Here is a 17,711-nt window from a genome sequence, read left to right as displayed (position 1 = left end):
TACCTTCTGTGGCAGAATTCCACAGATTCACCACTCTGTGTGAAAAATAACTTTCTCATCTCGGTCCTAAAAGACTTCCCCCTTATCCTTAAACTGTGACCCCTTGTTCTGGACTTCCCCAACATCGGGAACGATCTTCCTGCATCTAGCAGGAACTTTTGTAAGTTTCTATAAGATCCCCCCTCAATCTTCTAAATTCCAGCGAGTACAAGCCGAGTCTATCCAGTCTTTCTTCATATGAAAGTCCTGCCATCCCAGGAATCAATCTGGTGAACCTTCTCTGTACTTCTCTCAACATTCCATTGGCTTTCTTCACTGCCTGCTGTACCTGCAAGCTTCCTTTCAGTGACTGATGCACTAGGACACCCAGATCTCGATGTACGTCCCCTTTTCCTAACTTGACACCATTCATATAAAACTCTGCCTTCCTATTCTTACCACCAAAGTGGATAACCTCACACTTATCCACATTAAACTGCATCTGCCATGCATCCGCCCACTCACACAACCTGTAAGCAGGCGACACAGCTTCTCCCAATCAGTGGGAAGGGTGTGGAGTTCCTGATGGGAGGCAAAGTTCATCTGAAGGAAATTGTGACTTGGAGCACGTAGAGAAATTGAGATTAAAAGAAGTGATGGGGAAAAAAACTGAACATATATCGTGTTTTTCTACAAAGAAGACATTTCCCTGCTTGTAGATTGCACCAATAGAAGAAAGCACTTGTACCTGGAGAAAATTATCATATCATATCATATCATATCATATCATATCATATCATATATATACAGCCGGAAACAGGCCTTTTCGACCCTCCAAGTCCGTGCCGCCCAGCGATCCCCGTACATTAACACTATCCTACACCCACTAGGGACAATTTTTACATTTACCCAGCCAATTAACCTACAAACCTGTACGTCTTTGGAGTGTGGGAGGAAACCGAAGATCTCGGAGAAAACCCACGCAGGTCACGGGGAGAACGTACAAACTCCTTACAGTGCAGCACCCATAGTCAGGATCGAACCTGAGTCTCCGGCGCTGCATTCGCTGTAAAGCAGCAACTCTACCGCTGCGCTACCGTGCCGCCCATTTCTAAATATATTGAGAGAAGAGGCCTTTTTATTTTTAGTTCTCTGTGAGTAATGCTGTCAAAATTACTTTTATTGGCCATGTCTAATTGCCCAAATTGGTATTTTACTGGAATTGTTACAATCCTTAAAGTGATGGTGTTGCCAGAATCGTATTAATGGAGTCTGGGCTATCGGAATTTTGACCTAGAGGCTTTTAAAGTAAAGTAATGGGGTTTGTCAGTTTGGATGGTGTGTGATTTAGAGGGAGAACTGGAAATTATATTACTTCTGCGATGTTTTAATTGTTTTTCTGAGTTAAAGTGTATGTGGAGGGAGCAGTAACCTTGTCAAATAACTGCAGTTTAAACCATGAACCGGCCAATTTGCACATAATATGTATTGTGAACATTAAAACAGTTGGCAGTGGTGGGTCCGGATGGATCAAGTGTACTAGTGAACCAGCTGCTATTCAGACTTTGAATGTGTATTGATATCAGTCTACAATAATTGTGATTTAAGCTTTGATAGGCTTCAAGAATTGTTACATAATCAATTAAGAGATGGTCAAGAGAATGATCTTTATAAGAGATGTCAGAGGTTATGGGGAGAAGGCATGAGAATGGTGTTTGGAAGGAGAGATACATCGGCCATGATTAAATGGCAGAGTAGACTTGACAGGCCGAATGGCCTAATTCTACTCCCATCACTTATGATCTTATGATGTATCCTTAGGGTGAGGTGGCACATTCCTGGGAATTAGCTTCAAGTTTACCCCATTGCCATGATCAGGAAGTGACATCTGCCTATTATTTGGGGGGTGCGGGCAGAGAGGGATGCCGCGTTTGGGATGCTGGTATATTGGGGGAGAAAGTAAGTTGAAAACTGGACGTAATGTGACTACTAAGGGACTCAGATTGGATTGGTGAGCGGCCAGAGATCATGCAAAAATCTGAATCTGTCCATTCCGGGAGGAAAAGTGAAAGGGAATTTTATCTAAATGGATAGCTTTTGAATGAAGAAAGAGTTGTGTGCCCTGAAGAATGATTTGCAAAAGGCTGGGATGCAGATACAGTTAGGAAAACAAAATATTATCCTTTACGCTAGGGGAATTACATTTTAAAAATAAGGAGGTTGTTGTTCAGTGGGACATTGTTTTTAGTTTAGTTCAGAGGTACAGTATGGGAACAGGCCATTCGGTCCACCAAGTCCACGCCGACCTGTCAACACTAGTTCTATGTAATCTCACTGCCTACTTGTTAGGGGCAATTTTACAGAGCCCAATTAACCTATTGGTGAGATCATATCTGAAATGCCATGTACAATATTAGTCCTCTTATTTTTGGAAAGTTGTTGATATGTAGAAGCAATTTGGATGTGGATCACTAAACTAATGTCTAGAATATGTAGGAAGGGGAAAAAAAGTAGGAGTAACTCGGCAGGTCAAGCAGCATCTCTGAAGAAAAGGACCAGGTAAGGTTTCGGGTCGAGACTGAAGAATGGTCACCTAGTCCTTTTCTCCAGAGATGCTGCCTGTCCCACTGAGTTACTCCAGCATTTTGTGCCTATCTCACATATCTAGAATATCTGGTTTATTAAACTAATATCTGTTAGGCTTCTGAAGAAAGGTTGAACAAGCTAGGCTAGCATCTCATTGCATTTGGGAGAGTGAGAAGGGACTTGATTGCTCTCAATCGTCATCTGTGTCTTGGTATTGGTCGTTTGAGAAAGACACTAATCGTATGTGTGATGAGTAATTTTGTTCTTGTATGTTTATATAATTACCACAATAATGTAGCAACATTGTTGCCATCTTCAGAGCTACACTTTGTCCTGTTTTCATTTTGAAATCAATATTACTTGAAGGTTTTGGAATTTAAATAGTATTTCTACTAGTTTGCGAATGTCAAGTCAAGTCAATTTTATTTGTATAGTACATTTAAAAACAACCCACATTGACCAAAGTGCTGTACGTCAGTTCAGGTACTAAGAACGAACATACAATGGCACACAAACATAACAGGACATACATAAATAGTTCACAGCGCCCCCTCAGAGGGCCTCAAACGCTAGGGAGTAGAAATAGGTTTATGAGCCTGGACTTAAAGGAGTCGATGGAGGGGGCAGTTCTGATGGGGAGAGGGATGCTGTTCCACAGTCTAGGAGCTGCAACCGCAAAAGCGCGGTCAGCCCTGAGCTTAAGCCTAGACCGCGGGATAGTCAGTAGCCCCAAGTCGGCCGACCTGAGGGACCTGGAGATAGTGGTGGGTTAGAAGATTTTTGATATAAGGGGGGGGGGGCAAGCCCCTTTAGTGCTTTGTATGTGAATAGGAGGAGCTTGAAGTTGATTCTGTACTAGAAACATAGAAAATAGGTGCAGGAGTAGGCCATTCGGCCCTTCGATCCTGCACCGCCATTCAATATGATCATGGCTGATCATCCAGCTCAGTAGCCTGTACCTGCCTTCTCTCCATACCCCCTGATCCCTTTAGCAAAAAGGGCCACATCTAACTCCCTCTTAAATATAGCCAATGAACTGGCCTCAACTACCTTCTGTGGCAGAGAATTCCACAGACTCACCACTCTCTGTGTGAAGAAATGTTTTCTCATCTCGGTCCTAAAAGACTTCCCCCTTATCCTTAAGCTGTGACCCCTGGTTCTGGACTCCCCCAACATCGGGAACAATCTTCCCGCATCTAGCCTCTCCAACCCCTTAAGAATTTTATATGTTTCTATAAGATCCCCCCTCAGTCTTCTAAATTCCAGCGAGTGCAAGCCCAGTCTATCCAGTCTTTCCTCATATGTAAGTACTGTACTGGGAGCCAGTGGAGAGAGGCCAGAATCGGGGTGATGTGGTCCCTTTTACGGGTACCCGTCAGGAGTCTCGCTGTGGCGTTTTGGACCAATTGCAGGCGGGACAGGAATGATTGGCTGATCCCAGTGTTTAGGAATGTGACTTCAATAAATAATCCATTATAAAAGATCACAGTTTTTAATCTCACTCCTCCCTCTCTAGATTTACATATTTGTGATTTTTTTCCACTTGAGGTCCTGTAATGTTGTCATTTACAAGTTTATCATTTTATAATACTGATGCATGAGTTGCATGATTGAATATTTCTATTTCAAAGTATGTCATAGCGTGATAGCTACTGATGTCTCATTCTCACCTTCAAGAATTGTGTAGTGGAGAACGAGGGCAAAGACCCAGCATACAATCCCATTTCCCCGCATTGTCCTAATGTAAAGAAAAACTCACTCCTTTAACAATTTCAGGGTTTATTGTGGACTCTGCACCTTCCAACATTTCCGTCTGAAATGTGAACATTCTGATTGAAAACCTCCAGGCTTTCCTTCATTTCATAAATAGCCCCTCAGAGATGCTGCCTGACCTGCTGGCACTGTGTTTTTATATATCATCTAATTTTCAGTTCATTGATTCATGAAAATAGTTTACCCAATTCTTTCATCAGATCACCTCCTTATTTTCTCTTATCTGGTAACAAATATCGCAGTTCCTTGAACTTTGTTCTATATTCTTACCATACTAGGAACATATTGTGGCCATGGTATTCTGACTGTGGCCTAACCATCTCTTAAATAGGTGATTAAATACAATTACAGTATTATTGAAATGGGTGAAACTAGATCTTGAAGCAGTGTGACTGTTTAAAGGGGAAACCTGAAATGAGCATCAGTCTGTTCAGCTGATGGACCATGGGAGGCAGGTTAGGGCAAGTAGTATTTCAACTGGCTCTGCCATTCAGGGAGATTGGAGCTGATCTGTACTCTAATTACAGCTTTTGAAGCATCTAGTATATTGAGGTAGAAATAGCTGATCTTATCAGTGGCAAGTATATTAGGTGAAATAACAGCCTTTGAATGAGCAGATGATCATCATATGCTGCACAGCAGTAATGTTTATTTAGATTTCTATTATATTTGAAGTACAATTTGGCAAACTCCAACATTTTCAATTAATTGTGTTTTTTTTAAGATAATCTTAACAGTTTATTACAGCATTGCTATCCAATTATTTTAAAAAACAGCTCCTCCCACTGAGAACCATTTGTAAAGTATATTTCTTTCCGTTCTCTAACTCTTGACAGAGCAGTGGAAAAAGCTCAGTGTTGGAGAGCCTTGTGGGCAGGGACTTGCTCCCGCGAGGGACTGGCATCGTCACCCGGAGGCCTCTGGTTCTGCAGCTGGTGAACATTTCTCCAGAGGAACAACGGAAAGCTTCAGGAGATGATGATGGTATGCATTTATGTGTTTTTTTGTGCCGTTTTATGCTATTGCAAAGTTGCTTTTGCTTTTGTTTGATGGCAGTGATCTGAGAATAATAATGCTGGGATTGTACAAATGTGTCTAATGAGTCTTCATCATTGTCTTGCTTTGATCTGTCGTTTTCACACCTTACTCTTCCATGTCACTAGTTACCCTCTCCCCTGGCTCTCAGTCTGAAGAAGGGTCTCGACCCAAAACATCACCCATTCCTTCTCTCCAGAGATGCTGCCTGATCCGCTGAGTTACTCCAGCATTTTGTGTCCATCTTCTGTCTAATGATAAACTCCAGACTTCCAAAAAGTTACTCAACCTTATGTGGTAACTTTGACTCCAGTTGTCCTGAGTGGCTAAGAGTGGATCTGAATGCATAGAGTAATGAAAATACGTTCCAGGCTTCGTTGCTGACTTTTACTATTTTCTTCAATTCTTTAACTTTTTTTATATACTTCTGAAATATGTTTAATGAGCATTATGAAATGAAAATACAAGTCAGTCTACGTTCCTAGTTTCACATTGCCCAGTTGGGAGAATTAGATTCCCAGCATGTATCTGGTCAAGTCATCTCAAAACATTGTTTCAAATGTTTGGAAATGTAGACCTTGTCCATTCATCTTTTACTTTTTCCAAAGATCAACCTCAGATGTGCACATCCTCCTTTAGGTATGATGAACAAAATTGTATGCAGTATCTCGGGCATGCTCTTATCAAAGTCAGGTATATGAAGACAGAAAACTCCATAGATAGTGGAATCTTGAACAAAGCACAAAGTACTGGAAAACTCAGCGGGTCAGGCAGTATCTGGGGAGGGAAATGTACAGACAACGTTTCGGTTTGGGGCTCTTCTTCGGCGTGATGAAATGAGGGGAGAAAGCTGGATAAGAGAGGTAGGGGAGGACAAAGTCCGGCAAGTGAAAGGTGGATACAGTGGGCGAGTGGCATGCGGCAGGTGGGTGGGTGTGGCGAATATTAGAGGTGAGAAGGAGCAAAAGGAAGGAGAGTAGTAGTGAAATGTCAAGGCGGGGGCAGGGATATGGGTGGAAGGGGACAGGAGGGGAAAGTGGAGGGGCAAAAGGGAAATGGGCTACTGGGATCAAGAAAGGAGACGAGCAGAAGGAGTGGGGAACAGGACAAGTAGACCGATGGTGGGAGAAGGTGGGGGGAGCGGTTGAGAAGTGCGGGATGGTGAGGGGATGTACTTGGAATTGGTGAATTCAATATTCATGCCATTGGGTTGTAGGCTACCCAAGCTGAATATGGGCTGTCCTTCTTCCAGTTTGCGTGTGGCCTCACCCTGGCAATGGAGGAGGGCAAGGGCAGAAAGCCCAATATGGGGAAAGTCAGATATAGTTGTCGAAACCCTTGTGCAATTAAGACTGATGCACTAGATACCTTCTGATTATTTTTTATACACATATGTATTAACATTGCTTTTTGCACAAGGACACTCAAATCCATCTGAATGCCAATATTAAATAGTTTATCCAATATATTCAATCTCTCACCAAAGTGAGTAATCTTGCATTTCATACTCCTTCCGCTGTTAAACTCCTTTTTCAGACCCTCCTCAAAATCCTCAGTCCTCTCAGTTCCAGTTTCTCTCATATTTTTATATTTCTACCTCTTGCTTCAACTACTTTCTTACTCACAGCCTGGCATTCCCACCATTCCTTCTCAGCCTCTCTCTCTCTCACTCTCTCTCTCTCTCTCGTTGCACTTTGCATTATCCAGTAGTTCTTCTCAGTCCCCTTACCCTTTCTGGTATATTTGTGTCCATTATTTATCATCTATGCCCAGCTCCCCCACAATCCAGTGTCGATTGTCAAAGCCAACTGAGCCTGGCTAAGTCATGGTGGACTCTGAATAAATTCTCAATGATTTGCGAACTAAATATTTTGTTGATTGTTGTAATCCTATTCTTGAATTTTCAAATTTCTAGCATTCTTAAATGATATTTACTTTATCTTGCAAACAATATTTTTGCTGCATGAGCCTTGTTTGACTCCTCCAGGTAATCTGAGAGCAGGGTCTGTTGTATTATCTTTCAGTCTGCATGAGGGAAAATATATTTTGTGACCTGTATCTTCTCAGCTGAACCAGTTAACCCTTCTGCTATTTCTCTAACTACAGAAACAGCTGCGTGGAAAAATTATGGCCAGCCTTACAAAGGTTTCCGCTTTCTTTGTTTTCCTGTCTGTGTATCGTGGCTGTGTGGCTCTGCATGGCTATTGACATGGGTGTTGACGACTGGTCATATCTGACCCTTCTCCTGGAATCATTGAGAGATGCCCTCTGGGAAAAAACCTTTTCACCCAGAGTATAAGAAAATAACTGCAGATGCTTGTACAAATCGAAGGTGTTTATTCACAAAATGTTGGAGTAACTCAGCAGGTCAGGCAACATCTCGGGACAGAAGGAATGGGTGACGTTTCGGGTCGAGATCCTTCTTCAGACTGATTCTTCAGTCTGAAGAAGGGTCTCGACCCGAAACGTCACCCATTCCTTCTCTCCCGAGATGCTGCCTGACCTGCTGAGTTACTCCAGCATTTTGTGAATAAATACCTTCGATTTTCACCCAGAGAGTTGTTGAGGAAAAACATTTTCACCCAGAGAGTTGTGAATCTGGAATTCTCTGCCACAGAAGGCAGTGGAGGCTAATTCACTGGATGTTTTCAAGAGGGAGTTAGATTTAGCTCTTAGGGCTAAAGAAATCAAGGGATATTGGATGATCAGCTGTGATCATATTGAATGGCGGTGCTGGCTCGAAGGGCTGAATGGTCTACTCCTGCCCCTATTTTTCCATGTTTGTAATGATTGCTGTTACTAGCTTATCTGTTTGATCTAATTGTTGGATAGTGTAGCCTGAGAATAGAAATTGGGAGGTCATGTTACAACTGTGCAAGACATTGGTGATGCCACACTTGAAGTATTGTGTTCAGGTTTGGTCGCCCTGTTATAGGAAAGATGTGGTTAAACTGGAAAGGATGCAGTAAAGAGTTACAAGCACCTTGCCAGGATTTGAGGGCCTGAGCTATCGGGAGAGGTAGAGCAGACTAGGACTTTATTCCTTGGTGCGCAGGAGGATGAGGGGTGATCTTATAGAGGTGTATAAGATCATGAGTGGAATAGATAGGGTAAATGCACAGTCTTTAACCAAGAATAGGGGAATCAAGAAGCAGAGGACATGGGTCTAAGGGGAGGGGGGAAAGATTTAATAGGAACCTGAGGGACAACTTTTTTACACAAAGGGTGGTGGATGCATGGAAAGAGTTGCTGGAGGATGTAGTTGAGGCAGGGACTCATAACGTTTAAGAAACATGTACATGTTAAGAGACAGGTACATGTGTAGGAAGGAATTGCAGATGCTGGTTTAAACTGAAGATAAACACAGACCTGTCTGAAGAAGGGTCTCGATCCGAAACATCACCCATTCCTTCTCTCCAGAGATGCTGCCTGTCCCGCTGAGTTACTCCAGCGTTTTGTGTCTATAGACAGGTACATGGATAGGATAGGTTTAAAGGGATATGGGCCAATCACAGGCAGGGCCTGTTTTCACACTTTATGACTCTATGACTAATATGTTAAAATTTCAGATAGGCTCTGGTATTTATTAATATTATGGCCAACCTCCTATCTAAACCTCACCTTACAACATGAACCCAGTATCCCTGATTCCCTCAGCCTGACTAAACTCAGGATTTGAGCAGCCACAAATCTTAGATTTCCCCTTGTACATCATAAATGGCCAGCCTCGTTCTCTTAGCTCAAGACACCAGCATGTTCCTTCATTTACCCTGTGAACCCCCTTTATTTCAATGAGATCATCTGTCATGCTTGGTAGTTTAAGCCAAGTCTACAGGATCTCATGGTAGACCTGCACCAAGGTCTACTTTTGGTTAAAAGTTTAAAAGCATTCCAAGGGAAGCTCACCTGTTGTGCTTTGCAAAGGCATTGCAGTCTGGTCTGATGCGAGATTCAGTTATAACATTGTGCAATTCCAACTGTGCACTCCTGCGTTATATTAATAACATGTCTACTGGATGAGTGATCCTTCCCCTCTTGAACGCTTCTGGGGCATGGATCCCCTACTTAGGCAGTTCAGCAGTGTCTTTGTATAACCCTGCACAACCACTGGCATGATACGCAAGCCAGTATCAACGTCTTCTCCCAGGCCAGCACCCCAGGCCACCATGAGCTGGCCACACTCATTCAACGTTATTGGACAAGGTAGACGGTTCTCATGCTTGGCACCGGTCGGTATCCCAAAACAGGTGCTCTATTCCAAATTTGTCGTGGTACAGGTGAACAGGAAAATATTCACGGATGAACTCCCAGCCCGCTTGGTAAATGTGGGACAAAGGACATGTTCCTGTACTGTACCGTTCTATGGAAGTTGCCTTTCATTTCTTACGCAACTGGATGAAGAGAGAGTGGGTGCAGTTGTCCAATACTGGAAGATAACAGCTGCTGATTAATTTAGCACCACTTATTTGATTTAGTCAAATTCTGTGAAGTTGGTGTTGTGTGGTGTTGACAGACTGAGTGGGAAATGGACTGATGGATGACATGTGACAAATGGCCATATCTCCTCATGTGGGTTAGAACTTAACTCATCAACGGCTGATTAGTTTGCGTAATTTAAGATTTTCTTGGAGAAAGGTGGTATTTCATTTGCCATTTAAGTGTAGTTTCTTATTCAGTCATAGTCACTGCATGAGAAATTAATTCTGCTCATTTATCCTAACCGTGGTTAGTTTTTTCTTTTATTCTTGTTATAATTTGCACCTTTATTCATTTCAATTTAATCACTGATTTTCTTAATTTAGATGTTTATCCAACAATCATATTTCTAATACATGTAACCTTGTTAATAGGAACTGATGCAGAAGAATGGGGCAAATTTCTTCACACGAAAAATAAGGTATTGGTTTTTTTGTGCTTATTATTGTTGTTATTGTACAAGCTTAAGATATGTGTATGTACACCCACAATCAAGAGGACTTGAGAAATAGAAGTTGTGACTCACAATTCAATGCAGCCTGATTAAATCATCAATTTTCCATCTTAACTGGAAACCCATTATCCTTATTTTCCCCTTTCACTGAATTAACTCCTCTTTGCCTGTAATAATCTGTACTCCTATGTGAGAGGCTGTCCAAAAATTTGGAGAGTGTGTGATGGAGGATATATTAACCTAAAGTTGAAATTGCTGTTATTCACATGAGACTGTTGTCCAGTAAGGATCATTGAATAACAATGAGGTACAAGACCCCCTAAACCATTAGCATGGATGTCCATTCGGGCATGCTAACAGCCACAAATATTAAACAATGATTAGAGGAAGGAGCTCTGGTTTATCATACACATTGTCCAGGGGTGCCAAGACCAATTGCAGTGGGCTGTGAGAGAGCGTGTTACCGATTTGACATAGAATTTATTGAAAGGGATGACTAACTTCACGTAACATATTGATGGGCTGTGGGTCTTCCTTTGGGTCTAACCATGTGGAAAAACTGAAGTATCCTTGCTTTCCAAAATACATAGACAATAGGTGCAGGAGTAGGCCATCAGGCCCTTCGAGCCAGCACCGCCATTCAATATGATCATGGCTGATCATCCACAATCAGAGCCCCGTTCCTGCCTTCTCCCCATATCCCTTGATTCCACAAGTCCTAAGAGCTCTATCAAACTCTCATTTGAATGCATCCACTGAATCGGCCTCCGCTGCCTTCTGTGGCAGAGAATTCTACAGATTCACAACTCTCCGTGTGAAAAAGTTTTTCCTCGTCTCAGTTCTAAATGGCCAACCCCTTATTCTGAAACAGTGGCCCCTGGTTCTGGACTCCCCCGACATTGGGAACATGTTTCCTGCATCTGGCGTGTACAATCCCTTAATTTTATATGTTTCTATAAGATCCCCTCTCATTCTTCTAAAATCCAGTGAATACAAGCCCAGTCGCTCCAGTCTTTCATTATATGCCAGTCCCGCCATCCCGGGAGTTAACCTCGTGAACCTATGCTGCACTCCCTCAATAGCACGAATGTCCTTCCTCAAAATCATTCTAATAGAACTGAAACCACACTGCTTTGTGTTTTAATGTTGTTGCCTTCTGTCTTCCTCGGAAGAGTTTGGGTCCACCAGATACTTTGCCAGTGTCTAAAATATTATTTCATTTGCTGTTCCTTTCAGATCTACACAGAATTTGGTGAAATTAGACAAGAAATAGAAAATGAGACAGATAGGGTTTCTGGTGGCAATAAGGTAAGTTTAAGACCATAAAAAGTCGCGAGCAGGCCATGTGTGAGGAATACTCTACTATTCTAGATCATTGCTGGATCTCAATATCAATCTCACTTTATTTCTGCGGCCTTGTTCCATGATTCCTTTGCAGAAATCTGTCGATCTGGAATATGATTATCCAGAACCTCTGGAGTATTTGGATTCACAATACTGATGGAAGACATCCCTGTCTTGTCCTGATTCCATGTATATGGGGAAGTATGGGACTATGATATTGTGGCCATTGCAGAGATCTGGTTGCGAAAGGAACATAACTGGCAGCTCAATGTTCCAGGGTTTCGATGCTACTGATGTGATACAATATGATAGAACTTTATTTATCCCAGGAGGGAAATTGGGAAATAGAGAGGGAGCTAAAACGAGAAGTTGCATTCCCAATCAGAGAGAATAGCAACATAGAAAATAGGTGCAGGAGCAGGCCATTTGACCCTTCGAGCCAGTACTACCTCAATTTAGTACTCTTCCCCCCTCAGCCATTCAATGTGATCATGGCTGATTGTCCACAACGTCACTGCTGCACTCAGAGAGGCTGCACTGGAGCTCAAAAATAAGAATGGTGTAATCGCACTGATGGCATTTTACTAAAGGCCACCCAACAGCCAGCGAAAGATACTGATGTATGGACAGATTGTGGAAACAAATAAAAGCACCAGGGTTGTTGTAGTAGGTGTCTTTAGGGTTTCTTGAAACGGAACGTGGCTAGTCCGAGGGGAGGAGGAGCAGCCATACTGCATCTTGTACTGGGCAGCAAGCCTGGCCTGGTGGCAGGTGATTCAGCGGGTGACCATTTTGGGAACAGTGATGACAACTCCTTAAGTGTTAAGATAAGTTATGAATAAAGATAAGTCTGGCCCTTGGAGGGGAGGGGGGAGAGTACTAAATTGAGGTCGGACAAATGACTAGTGCGTGTAAATAACATCGTCCGCCCTCCCTTCAGCAATCATCTTCGTCATCTCAAAATATTCAATCGAATTTGTAAGACATGACCTACGGACAAAGTCATGCTGACTGTCCCTAATTAGCCCATTCTCTTCCAAATGCAAGAAAGTCCTATCCCAAAGAATCCTCTTCAATCACTTTTCCACCAGTGTGTACTGTTTTTCTTTCCACAGATGCTGCCGAACTGCTGAGGTGTTTCCACCAATCTTTTTATTTAAGATTTCAACCCTTTACAGTTTTATCTCTTGATTTTTAAAGAGAGGTGAACTTGCCCTTTTGTCAAACTAATATTTGATTTAGTTAACGTTCTAAAAATTTAGTTATTTTTAATATAGTTTTAATTTGGAAGGATTTAAGTGTTCCTGGGTTTGAGTGGCAGTGCTCAGTTGGTTTGAGGATCAGAGTTTCCTCATGGCACCACCAGAGGCAGCAGAGTGCTGCTGGACTCTGGGTGTCGAGGCCCATGGGTTTGGCCTTCCACGTGCAAGCCTGTAAATATGACCTGCGGAGACACAGTCAGCTTGTTCATTAGATTTTTTTAGATTTAGAGATACAGCACAGAAACAGGCCCTTCGGCCCACCGGGTCCGCGCCACCCAGCGATCCCCGCACATTAACATTATCGTTCACCCACTAGGGACAATTTTTACATTTGCCCAGCCAATTAACCTACATACCTGTACGTCTTTGGAGTGTCTTTTAAGCCAAATGCAATTCAACTATTGCATGAATGACAAAGATATCCTCCTATACATTTAATACTGGTGTGACATTTCCAAAGCCATTGTTTAATATAATGCATTTGTTTAGGGAGGCACAGTGACACAGCTGTTAGAGCTGCTCCCTCACAGCGCTAGAGACCCGGGGTCGATCCTGACCTTGAATGCTGTCTGTGCTGAGTTTGCACGGTCTCTCAGTGATGGCATGAGTTTTCTCCGGGTGCTCCGGTTTCCTCCCACATGCCAAAGACGTGCGGGTTTGTAGGTTGATTGGTCTCTGTAAGTTGCCCCTAGTGTGTGGGGAGTGGATGCGAAAGTGGAATAAGATAGAACTAGTGTGAATGGTGGTTGGCGGGCCTGTTTCCGTGCTGTATCATTAAACTAAACTAATTTATATTATTTGCCTTTGACAGGGGATTAGTGATGAACCCATTCACCTCCGGATCTTCTCGCCGCATGTTGTTAACCTTACACTTGTTGACCTTCCTGGAATGACAAAGGTTAGTACATCAAAATGCCTCTTTATATGTTGTAATTCAGAGCTCTTGATATTTTCTGTTTCTAAATCAGTGAAAAGCTTTTTTTGCGTGCTAACCCGTCAGCGGAAAGAATAACGTTTAGTGCAAAATAAAGCCAGTAAAATCCGATCGAAGATAGCCAAGGGTCTCCAATAAGGTAGTTAGCAAGCTCTCTGTTTGTTGGTAGGATGTAGATTTGTAGCAATGTCCCTAATATTCATAGTGCATTATTTTCAGGTGCCTGTGGGCGACCAACCTCGAGATATTGAGCTGCAGATAAGAGATCTCATACTGCGTTACATCAGCAACCCAAACTCAATCATCTTGTCCGTCACTGCTGCCAACACCGACATGGCAACGTCAGAGTCGCTTAAAATTGCCCGAGAGGCTGATCCAGAAGGTAAAATGGTGAAGGAGATTACCTGGTCATAAGATCATAAGTGATCATGCTGAATTAGGCCTTTCGGCCCCTCAAGTCTACTCCGCCATTCAATCATGGCTGATCTATCTCTCCATCCTAACCCCATTCTCCTGCCTTGTCCCCATAACCTCTGACACCCGTACTAATCAAGAATCTATCTAACTCTGCCTTAAATATATCCACTGACGGCCTCCACAGCCTTCTGTGGCAAGGAATTCCACAGATTCACCACCTTCTGACTAAAGAAATTCCTCCTCATCTCCTTCCTAAAAGACTGTCCTTTAATTCTGAGGCTACGACTTCTCGTCCTAGACTCCCACCAGTGATGAACTACAGATGGTCTTTTTCTTGCGTTTGAGGCAGCAGAAATTATGTAACGCCCTCCAAGCGCTGTAGCCAGTGCAATGCGCTGTTGTCGAGGGCCGTGAGGTCTACCCCTCCACCAGGGGAACGGAGGACAGTGCAGTCGAACATGCCATGCTGCGCTGTTTGCTGGTCCGCTCCACACACGCAGGCTGCTGATGGTCGCAACCCCCAACGATGCATGTTGGCGTTGAACCGGCCGACCCCTGTGCAGAGCCGGTTCAGGGCGACCCACTCTTTGCGGGGCATGTCCGAGCCGGGTGGGGTTGTGGTGTTCGGTGCGACAGTGAATTGAGGAGGTCGCGGAGTCTGTTCCCAGCTGGTTCTCCATGCTCCTAGTATGTTGAAACCGGAGCCACAGAGGGTCACTGCATGACGGGAGAAAGGGTGACCAGATGGCAGGCGTTGAGGTCCCAGTTGCTGTGAATCCTGGGCGAGGTGGTGCAAAGGATGTTTGGTGTCCGATGGGGCCTTGCACACCAACCTATGAGTGAAGAACTCTCTGCGAAGCTTGGCAGGTGCGACACCTGCGAGCACCGGCAGGAGATCTGTCGTAGTAGGGCGTCGGCAGCCAGTGATGATCTGCATGGTGTCGTTGAGGGTGGCGTCTAGCTTGCTGGTATGAGCGCTGCACACTGGCAAGAACACTGGTTCGAAGAGTAGATGTCCTGGCGCCCCATGACGATCCGGCCAAGCAACGCAGGATGTTGTTCCGTGCCGAGACTTTAGCACGGAGAGCTTCAAGGTGTTGCTTGTAGGTCAGCTGCCGATCTAGTTTCACCCCGAGGTATGTAGGAAATGTGTTGTAGGGTAGGGGTGACCCATTGAGGGTGACGGTTAGCTGGCGTTGAGCTTCCTTGTTGTTCAGGTGAAAGGCCGTTGTGGTGGTTTTTGCCACACTCAGTTTTAGTCTTAAGGTAGCCCGCGACAAGTTCCATATCCGCCGAGACCACATCCTCAACATTTGCCCAACTCCTGTCCGAATGCAGTAGGGCCAAGTCATCTGCGTATCCATACTGGCGCAAGGCCGTGCGTGGCAGATCTCTGAACTACAGTAGCTACAGTTGGTAACAGATGGTAACTACAGATGGACAATGGCAGCAGCCCCATCCAAATGCACATTTGCAGCTCCATTGGGAATCATTTCTCGGTTTCCATTTCGTGGATGGTGGTCGCAAATTGAATTTGAATAATACAGAAAGGAACATTTTCCCTGATGGTCGTCAGCAATTTAAAGGCCAAGATCCTGTTCTTGCTCGACCACAGCTCTTTATATATCTCTTAAGAATGTTTTGGAAAACATTAGACAGGTTTCATAATTCCTGTGGTTAGATGTCAAAGAACAATTTAGGAGATGGAGGTGAAAAAACTTTTGTTTGCTGTATTCTGAATTGCAAGTTTTTTTGAGTTGTTTGAAGTAACCCATTCCAACAGGTAACAGTGTGTCTGATCTCCAGGGCGACGAACACTGGCTGTTATCACCAAATTAGATCTTATGGACGCTGGCACTGATGCCATGGACGTGCTCATGGGAAGAGTTATTCCTGTCAAACTGGGCATCATTGGAATTGTCAGCAGGTACGCAGCGCTTTGGGTCTGTGATGGAATAGGTATGAGCCGCCTTTTGTTTTGAAGCATTGCACTAATACAGCAGAGGGCATCCCTGCGTGTGTAGAAGGAACTGCAGATGCTAGTGTGTGTACCCCACCGGTCTGGCAGTCTATCCTCCTTGTGTAGAGGAACTGCAGATGCTGGGGTGTCTACCGTATGTGGGTATAGCAGCCTATCCTCCCTGAGTGTGTCACGTTAAGGAATGTGGCCCAGCCACAATGATACTTCCTGGTACCTAGTAGAAAACTTACAACCCGAGTATTATCTCCTTTTAGTCTTTGTAGGATCAGTTTGAAGAAGGATCTCGACCCAAAACATCACCCATTCCTTCTCTCCAGGCATGCTGCCTGTCCCTCTGAGTTACTCCAGCATGTTGTTTCTAACTTTGATTTAAACCAGCATCTGCAGTTCTTCCCTACAGTAAGTCAGGCCATTGGTTTGAGAGCTCCTGTTTGCTGGAGTGACACCGTTACTGGGCTCTTTATTTCCTTCCTGTACTCTGTCTTGTCATTGTTCACTACGGTGGTGTCATCTGCACATTTGTAAATGGAGTTGGTGCAGAATTTGTCCCCCCAATCGGCTGAATAGCATCCTTGTGGGCGCCGGCCGGCATTGCGAGTTACTGTGCGGGATGTGTTGTCGCCTATCCTCACTGACTGCAGTCTAGGGTCAGGAGGTCAGGGATCCAGTGGCTGAGGGGCTGCTGACTCCTAGGGCCAGGAGTTTGGAAATGAACTTGTTACCAATGTGGCAGTGCATTGCAGCAGTGTGTAGGTGGGTGTGTTTTATTCTCCTGTTGGTGTTCTCACCATCCGCTGCAGATCCAGTCTGGCAGCTTTATCCAGTCAGCATGCCAGTTGTGGTATCAACCCTCTCCTGCTGATAGAATTTACTGATGGGGACTTCAGTATCAGTTTCAGTTCAGTTTATTGTCATGTGTACCGAGGTACAGTGAAAAGCTGTTGTTGCATGTTAACCAGTCAGCGGAAAGACAATACATGATTACAATTGAGCCATTCAGTGTACAGATACATGATATATATGCCCTTGCAGTCAGGTTGTGTACAAATATTCATTCATCAGCTCAGAGAGGGTGCTGGTGGTTGTCAGGTTTCGTTACCTTTGTATGATGCAGTGCTGGGAATCCATGTTCTGCATTCTCCATGCCTGGGTGTGTGTGCACGTGTAGCATATTGAACATCTGGTAGGCTATAGAGTCATGAGATTCGACATGAAGACTGCAGCCTCAACACTGAGTTTAGTTTAGAGATACAGCGCGGAAACAGGCCCCTTGGCCCACCAATCCAGCGCTGACCCACAATCCCCGCACACTAACATTATCCTACACATAAGGGACCATTTTTGCCCAAATTAACCTACAAACCTGTACATCTTTGTGGAGTGTGGGAGGAAACCGAAACTCCCAGGGAAAACCTATCCAGCCACAGGGAGAACGTACAAACTCCGTACAGACACCACTCATAGTCAGGA

At 44.0% G+C, this 17,711-nt stretch overlaps 1 protein-coding gene across 3 annotated transcripts in view; it reads left to right on the top strand.

Annotated features, from left to right (window-relative positions):
- The window catches only part of dnm1l (dynamin 1-like), a 34,359-nt gene that overhangs the window by 2,815 nt on the left and 13,833 nt on the right, over positions 1-17,711 (top strand). For 2 of the 3 annotated variants that reach the window (XM_078416852.1, XM_078416850.1), the window contains exons 2-8: positions 5,175-5,322; positions 7,480-7,518; positions 10,224-10,270; positions 11,540-11,611; positions 13,721-13,807; positions 14,063-14,225; positions 16,067-16,187. In XM_078416852.1, coding sequence (XP_078272978.1) covers positions 5,175-5,322; positions 7,480-7,518; positions 10,224-10,270; positions 11,540-11,611; positions 13,721-13,807; positions 14,063-14,225; positions 16,067-16,187 — 677 coding nt within the window. The remainder of the gene's footprint in view (positions 1-5,174; positions 5,323-7,479; positions 7,519-10,223; positions 10,271-11,539; positions 11,612-13,720; positions 13,808-14,062; positions 14,226-16,066; positions 16,188-17,711) is intronic. The other variant, XM_078416851.1, reaches the window with a different exon arrangement.

The sequence above is a fragment of the Rhinoraja longicauda genome, chromosome 20 (genome assembly GCF_053455715.1).
Source record: "Rhinoraja longicauda isolate Sanriku21f chromosome 20, sRhiLon1.1, whole genome shotgun sequence".
In the NCBI taxonomy this organism is placed as follows: domain Eukaryota; kingdom Metazoa; phylum Chordata; class Chondrichthyes; order Rajiformes; family Arhynchobatidae; genus Rhinoraja; species Rhinoraja longicauda.
Note: the sequence above shows the minus strand (reverse complement) of the source record. Positions and strands in the feature narration are given on the sequence as shown.